The sequence below is a fragment of the Elephantulus edwardii genome, unplaced genomic scaffold, assembly GCF_000299155.1.
Source record: "Elephantulus edwardii isolate Elephantulus edwardi_28Jun2011 unplaced genomic scaffold, EleEdw1.0 scaffold00006, whole genome shotgun sequence".
In the NCBI taxonomy this organism is placed as follows: domain Eukaryota; kingdom Metazoa; phylum Chordata; class Mammalia; order Macroscelidea; family Macroscelididae; genus Elephantulus; species Elephantulus edwardii.
The window spans coordinates 29,119,044-29,127,216 of NW_006399756.1; the positions used below are offsets into that span (position 1 = coordinate 29,119,044).

The 8,173-nt window shown below is 50.2% G+C and overlaps 1 protein-coding gene across 1 annotated transcript in view; it reads left to right on the top strand.

Moving 5' to 3' along the window:
- The window catches only part of LOC102856235 (chromosome unknown open reading frame, human C10orf76), a 239,266-nt gene extending 233,519 nt beyond the window's left edge, over positions 1-5,747 (top strand). The window contains exons 25-26 of the mRNA XM_006879993.1: positions 2,915-3,031; positions 5,116-5,747. Of these exons, the coding sequence (XP_006880055.1) occupies positions 2,915-3,031; positions 5,116-5,208 (210 nt within the window). The 3' untranslated portion in view covers positions 5,209-5,747. The remainder of the gene's footprint in view (positions 1-2,914; positions 3,032-5,115) is intronic.
- The last annotated feature ends 2,426 nt before the right edge of the window (positions 5,748-8,173 follow it).

Consider the following 8,173-nt stretch of genomic DNA (forward strand, 5'->3'; position numbering starts at 1 on the left):
GACGGCCCGCCCCAGGCAGAGGGCCATGAGGGCAGCCCGCCCCATGCAGAGGGCCGCGACGGCTCGCCCCAAGCCGGGGGCCGAGGGCAGCCCGCCCCAGGAGAACTGTTATTCTTACATTATTTTAGGAAGCTGAGTTCAGGTTGCATTTTATAGAGAGAATGGCTGAGCCCAAAAAAAGTTAAGTAAACCATTTAAGGTTGTGGGAAGAGTGGGGCTCCCAGCGTAGTTCCCTTTTTTGCACGTTTTTTGCTGCACAAAGTTCTTTTCTGCTGAATGTCATAGACAGAGATATAAGGGTTCCTCAGAGAGTGGGTGACTTACAGGTGCTTCATTGGCTTTGGAGCTCACTTGGGCTGTGGTAGTGGACCTCATTCTAGGAAGCTTACAGAGAAAGCAAATGACAAAAGAAGGTAGCTTGTACTTGGAGAAAAGAGCTGGAGAAGGATCCCAATCTGGGAGAGGCCTTTGCAGTTAACAGGTAGCCAGACAGTGAAGCTGCGAATTTTGGCAAGGCCCAAGCTTAGGCACAGGGCCTCTGGGAGACAGCTTTCCACCTAAGTGCCATTCCATGTCCTTTTTATGTTCCATACCAGGGCTGTGTGTAAGATTCAAACAGGGGCATGCTCGGAAAGTGTTCCTTTAGTAAGTAACAAAGTCCCAGACTGGGCGAGTACCCCTAGTGTTCTGAAGTCCCAGATGAGTGAGAACCAGACCTGAACTTAGAATGTCTTCTCTCTTTAGCATTGAAGAGAAGCTGTGAGGACAGGTAAAGACGAAAGCTGGAGGAACTGACAAGCAGCTTGCCCCAGAGTGAAATAGGAATAAAGGAAGTAAACCCATTAGAAAGGGAAGGCTGTGTGCAGTATCTGCACAAGGTCAGGTCCACTCCATGTCCAGCCACACCTATGATTTCCTTTCAGGTAACTAATAGCTGAAGGGCTTTTGCTGATTTCACATCCCTTTAAGCAAACTGGACTTTTTGGAGGGTTGGGAGCCTGGAAAAATCTCTCTGCATGAGATCTTAGATCCTGCTCTATGCCCAAGCAAGAAGAGTGAGCCCAGGAGGCAGGTGATGCAAGGCAGCCTTACCTGAGGCCTGAAACTTGTCAGGATGTGTCAGAGGTACAGTTTCCTTCTGTATCTCTTTACAGAAATTGGCTTTACAGGAGTTTGCCTTTTGGCATCTGGCACCAACCTCAGTGAAGATGACTCCAGGTTGCTGGGTCATAGGCATTCCTGAGACTGGCCAGATTTCAAGCCTTGGAAAGTATGTATTATTCTATTCTGCCTCATCCCTGGGGGCTGGTAACATCTTGAAGGGAATTATGCAGTTTTCTGGGCTTGAGCCATTCATTTCTGAGCCAAGACCTTGGCTGTAGATATTCCAGCCACGAGTGCAGCCCACGTGCAGCAAAGGGCCAGATTACTTTGTGGGTGACTGCTGTTGCTGGGTACTGCTCTTCCTGCCTACAGACCTGACAAATAGAATTAGAAGTAGAAAAGTCAGCCTGTACTAGGGTCTGTGAAAAACAGCCAGGCCGAGTGACCTTGCATAGCTAGGTGACTAGGAAAAAGGAGCCTGAGCCAGCAGCCTGGGTGAGGCCTTTGCCCTAGCTCTGCCTACCCCTCCAAACTCAGAAACTCTCCATTAGGGAAACAAGGCTTTTCTGTGCTTCCCAGAAATGCCCTGTTCTGGGGCATTGTTGGCTGAAATGTTTGCTAGCAAGTGAAATTTGCCCTAGCACAACACAGGACTGCTGAGGGAAACCACCGTGAGGCACCCTCACGAGCCTGTCATCAGACCCTCTGACCTGTACTGACACCAGCTTATTCTCTTCCCTTCCATCTTCTGGCAGAGCTAAGCCTTCCTCATCTACCCAAACTCTCTACCAATCGGGAAACTCAGCATCTTGTCATAGTTTCCTCTCCAGGCAGATCAAGTTGTGAAATAGCTGTCACCATATTCCCAGAGTGAAGATTCCCTTTTCTCCTTTCTTTTCTGCCCTAACAGTTCTAGCTCTTGATTCATGGTCTTCTATGCCACAGTCTCATCAGGCCTGGACATAATAGCCCTTTTTTTCCTGGAACCACTAATATCCAAGGTTCAGAGAGTTATGGAGGTCTGAATCCTCCACCTATAGAAATTCAGGGAGAGGCTTTATGAGAGAGAGACTCCTCATTGTAACAGAACACCTGAGATTTCTGGCTTAGTCTAGAAAATTTTGAGGCTAAGATGCCCAAAAGTTCCTTACTGTAAAGAAGACCAAGATTGGCTTGGCAATGAGAGATGAAGACAAGTGCCAGATGGGGCTCAGGAACATCCCAGGACTGAAGAAATGTGGTTCCCAGAGAGGGAGAAGGAAGCAGACGCACCTACTGACAACCTGACCACAGAACACTTCACGATTGGGCTCAGATCACATTTATAGTATCAGGGACACTGGTGAGCTCAGACTCTATTCCGTTGCTTCTTCCCATGATTTTTTACTGACTCAAGTAAACTCTGTGTGTCCAGGCTGGGCTGGTCAGGAGATGCAGGGAATTGGGAAGATTAGAAAGTATTTCTAGAAACCAAAGAATTGCTCCCCTTGACCAGGTTTTTTCCTTGGTGATGAGTAGGAGCAAAGAACTCTGGTGGTATAGTTTTGAAGTATTTTTCTGCTAACCAAAAGGTCAGCAGATTGAACCCAGTCAGTGGCTCTTCAGGAGAAAAACCCTGGTGATCCGTTTCCACGCTAGAAAACCCCATAGGACAGGTCTGCACTATCCTACTGGATTGCCATGAGTCAGAATATATTCATCTGCACCCTCAGGGCTGTCACCCTAGATTGACTGACCCTGGAATGGCATGGAATCGAGTGGCCTGGAGTTAACATGGCCTAAGCCTTGCCTGGTTCTTGATCTCCCCCAGGTGCTGGAAGTAGTAAGAGCCAACTATGACACGCTCACACTGAAGCTACAGGATGGCCTGGACCAATATGAGCGCTACTCGGAGCAGCACAAGGAGGCTGCCTTCTTCAAAGAGCTGGTGAGTCCACATCTCTACCTCTGTCTCTTGGGAGTGCTTTTATAGCCATCAAGTTCTACTGCATGGGTGGGCATCTCATCATATGCGACTTCTCTTCCAAAGCAGCTTAGGACCAGGCCATAAGAGAAAAGTCTTCCCAAGGGCACTGATGTTAGACTGGGAAGGATGAGCAGCCCAGGGAAGCCTTACCCACCTCTCCTATGCAGCCCTGGAGACAGCCTTTTCACAGTTCCAGCCGGGCCTGGGGTTTGACGTGTGTTCCCAGTGGCAGCTCTGGCTCATTACTCCTCATCCTCTCCTCAGAGCAACTAATGAGAATAACCGACTCTCTTCCTTCTTACGCAATCACTTCTTTATAAATTCCTAACTGGCTTCTAGTCTCAAGTGCCCTCCCAGTCGAGTTCTTTAGTCTTTCCTTTTACTCCCTACCCCTCCTCCCACTCCCAGACACACAGCTTCCAGCAGCCCCCAGCCTCGGCCATCTGGAGCCAGTGATCATTTGCTCTGCCTCCTACTCCGCCTCCAGCCAGCATCTCCATAGAACTGGACTTTCCCTACTGATTGTCCCTTTCCTGCCCTTTACTTGAGCTGCTTTCAGGAAAAGCTCTGCTTTCCTAAAGCCCTGTCACCCTACCCTCTCCTCCTTGGTTATACACAAACACCCTGCCCAGGGTCTGAGACCAGGACATACAGGCTTTAGTACCCACTTCCCATGGCTTCAGACCTTCCTCTGCTGGGCAGAGCTGCCTCCGGCCCCCATTTACTTTCCTGTGTTGAGTCCTTGGTGAAAATGCTGTATTTCAGATTGTGTCTACACTGTGCTAGACACAGCCCAACTTTGACCCTGGCATGACATTCCTGGAATTTTGGGCTTCAGCTGCTGCAGAGTGAGGAATGCATGCTTGGGTGAATTAACTGGGAATAAGGAAGTCATTAGTGTAAGGAGAGAGCAAGGTAGAGTATTTTTTTAGTTGGTTGACAAGGCTTTAAGTTGATGTGGGGGAGTTACTGGGAACCAAGAATTAACATTATTAAGAGGTGAAGAGGGTGAACGTGTTACAGAAGCTGTTTCTTGAGGTTCTTACTCAGTTCTGCCTTGCTCAATTTCTCCCCATACTGTACCTCTGGCAAGGGGAGCCGGAAGGTCTGGTCCACTTAGGAGCTAAGGAGCTCAGCTGCCTGCTGTTTGCCATGCTGCACTTCCTCTGCTCCCTGCCCGATGACTTGAAGTCTCCACAGCAAAGCAGAAATTGAAGGAACGCTCCCAGGATTATGGAGCCCAGAACAGAGAAACATTCTCTCATCTGCCCCTCCTCTCACCCTCCTCACACAACATACACATATTCCCACGGGTGAATCTCTTTCCAGAGTCTGCTAAGAGCCCTCTTGGGACCCACTCAGAACAGAATTTGGCCTCTGACCCCTTCCTATGGGTCTTCCCCCAGCTAACATAAGCACTGCTTCCTGTAAGGCTTCCACTGTGTGGAGAGAAAGTGCATGAGGTGAGCACTGGGGACACAGTCAAGGTCTATCTCAGACCCTCTGAAGTAAGGAGACATCTGTGGCATGGAAGGAGTGCTGGACCCTATAGGAGTTAGGAAACTTGAATCTTGCTCCTGAGCATTGGCCTTTTTGGACTGCACTTCTTCCAACCAGAAAAATTACAATGAGGAGACTAGAAATAGATCTAAAGAGAGGTGGACTCAGAGCATGAATCCTCTGGGATAAAAACAGGTGGCTCCTGCCTCACTTTTCCCTCCTTCACAGACCCATATCCAGACAAACGTCCCATCGGCATGGCCAACACAAGGATGAAGACCTGTCCTGTTTGTCTAGGCCTTCCCCTGCGTCTGGAGCTCAGCTGCTCCTCTTGCACTGACTAGAATTTGTCTCTCAGTCCTCCTCCTCCCTTCCTGCTGTCCTGGAACATTGAGCTCATTTGCTCCAGGGTTCATTTCCTAAGAGACAAACTTTTAGCTTTGTACCTTGGTTCTGTGCCCCAGGCACTGCCCTCTGCTGTTTGTAACTGACTCTCCGCTTTGTCTCTCTGCCTGTGCCCTCCCTCCTTTCCAACCCTTTCCCAGGTTCGATCCATTAGCACCAATGTCAGGAGAAACCTGGCCTTCCACACCCTCAGCCAAGAGGCTCTGCTCAAGGAGTTCTCCACCATTTCCTGAGCCATGCCTATCAAGCAACCACTGACTTCCCTTACCTCGGAGGCTCCTGGGCTGGAGGGGAAGTGAGAAGAAAGAAAGCGACCCCCAAGATTGGAGAACAGCACGGATCCTGAGTTCTCTCTGTGAAGGCCATACTTTAAGTGGAGTTTGGACAGCAGGGGCCAGGAGGGGCAAGCCAAGGATAATCTTATTTGGGGAGGGAAGGGTGGGCACAGGCAGGCCTCCAAGAATGTGCAGGTTTCCAGGGTGTGCACCTGTACACATCCTCACATTTCCAGTTGACCTCACAAGTTGTGGCCCTGGACTAATTTTCAGAAACTGGAAAGATGGGCCCCAGTGATGCCAAGACCACGAAGAGTCAAGGACTTTTCCAGGCTTTTGAAACCAGTTCAACTCTCAAATGAAGGTGAAGTCACATCCCGTTTCCTATGGGCCTGGGGCTGAGCCGGGCATGTGTCCCTGATTTTTCTGGCATTATGTCCAGCCAGTAGGACCCCTAACTCAGGCTTAGAGTATGGTAGGACTGGAGCACCTTTTTCTGTTTTCTAAATCCAGAGCTGCTTTCTTTGGGAGACTGGAGCTTAGAATCTTCCCAATACTGTCTGACCACCACTTTCTCGGTTTGCATTTTGGCTATCAGGAGCACCTGTTAACTTACTCCCCTTTCAATCCACTCAGCACAGTAGGGTCACAAACTTAGCGTTCATTTTTAATCTGTTTTAAACTGTCTTTAGGGTGTGTGTGAAATAAACATTGACAGGCTTTCTGGAGCTCTCAGGTGCCTACTTTGCTAATTCTCTTTCCTGCAGCTTCCCCACCTCCCTGGCCACCCCCTCTGGGAGCTTCTGCTGCCTCTCCTGAGCTCCCCTCCACGTGTTCCACCCCCTCACCAGGCTGTTGTTTACATCCAGCCTGCCTGAGAATTTCCTCTGGGGAGGAATCGTTCCTGCTGTGGTCTGGTGCCTGGGAGGGAGAAAGCCTATTGGGGGGGAGGGTGCCCTCCATCTGAAAGGGGCCAGATGAGCATCACCAACCCACTGATCTACAGGCCTGCCTCCTTCTGGCTGGGGCCATGGCAAACCCCACCTTTAGGAAGTTGCTTGTGATTCTTTAGGATAGTCTCCATGGGACCCTATCCCACAGCTGCCTCAGAAGTGACTGCTGCTCCAAGTTTCTTTCAGAATTCAGTCTAACGCAGGGAGCAGGCAGCACAGAAAGAACCTGGGAGTAAGTACAGGAACTCATCAAAGCAGATGGAGATCTCCCTGCTGCTATTCCTCTTAGCCTCAAGTTTCTTTGGGATACTTGTCTCTCCCTTCCTCCCCCCACCTCTCTGTAATCCAGCTTTCTGGCTCTGACATTAAGCAGATCTACCCTCGTTCCAGAGAAACCAATATGCTGCTGTGTATAGAAAAAACACGTAAGAATCAAAGGCTGGGTCACCTGTGATCACAAGATGGATAGCCCAGCCTGGGGCAATTAACATTTTCCACAGTGGTAGACTTCTGAGGAGCTGGAGCTGGGGGCAAGTTGAAGTTATTAAAAATTGATTTGTATGGGACAGTCTTTTTAGTGTCTTTCTTCTCCCCCCCCTCTATCTCTGTTGCCCAGAACTCATTTCTCAAAGACAGATAAGGTAATCTCCTAGGTGCTGGTCCCAGCTGCCTATGGAACCCCTGCCTGTCCTTACAGATGCTCCTCTGACTCTCCTAACTTTAGTGGAGATGAATTCAGTTCAGAGACTTGTAGCCTTCAGGATGGAAAGAGACAGATGGGAGTTTCCTGCTCTCCCAGCTTAGTGGTGGTAAGGAGGCCACCCAGCCCATTTGGGTGACTTCTGGATTCCTACCAAGGTCAAGTCTAAGACATGGGCCAGTAAGCAGCAGACTACTTGCCCTCATCATAAAAGCCCATCTCTTGATCCATTTCCTCACATGTATTCATTCTAAGAGCTGCTCCTTTCTCTTCTAGAAAGAGGACCTGCCCTTGCTCTGCCCTGCCCCAGCGGCTGTGCGGGATCCTCTGAGAGATCAGGGCAGAACACAGCTTCAGAAAGACAGACCTCCTCTCTGCTGCTTGCCCCCCAATTCCTAAACTACCACAATTCCTGCTGGGTTAATTAAATCAAGTGGTTTGAAATTGAATCCAATTGAAGAGATTAAATGTGCTGAGGTCAATCTAGCTGAAGTCTTAGGGCTCTGTAAGTCACTCCTCCAGAGGAGTTGCTGGCCAGGCAGGGTTATCTGGGACACTACCACCATCCCACCCAGACCCACCAGGCCTCCCAGCCTGAACCCAGGAACCATCAAGTGAGACTGGGCCATGCAGTAGCCGGAGTGGGTGCCAGGGGTAGCCCAGCCCTGTGTTCTCTCCAGACTTCTGAAGAATTGCTCTTGAGGAAGGGGCTTCCCAGCAAGGGACCTTGTAACCCCTGCTCTGTGATCCCACCACTCTTCTTCAGTTGCTCTCCCAAACCTGTTGGTAAACAGAAGGCATCTAGGAGAGGGTAGGTGACAGAAGAGAGACCAGCAGGAAAGTTGAAAGAGGGAGGAAGGGAAGAAGTAGGAAAGTCTTAAAGAAACTGACCTGTTTGGTTATTTTCTTTGCCTCCTACTTGGCTAGTTGGGGCAATCCAGGAAGGGAAGGAGGCACCCCAAAAGTGACTAGGGCTCAGGAACTTGATAGGAAATCACAATCCACTTGGTTGAGAAAAGCCCTTCTTAGAGACTAGGGTGGCTTTTTCCTCCGCACCTCAAGTCCCATTCGAGCAGAAGGGGAAACCGACGGGGCCACAGCGGTGAAAACACAGAAGGAAGGAGGAACCGCAGGCGGGGTGGCGCAGCGACAGCAGAGGGCTGAGAGGCAAACCGGGCAGAGACTGGGCCAGAACCGCGCTGGCCGTGGAGGAGGGGGATCCCCACTCGGAAGCCCACCTCCCCACCCCGGGCTTGAGGTGCAGGGGGCG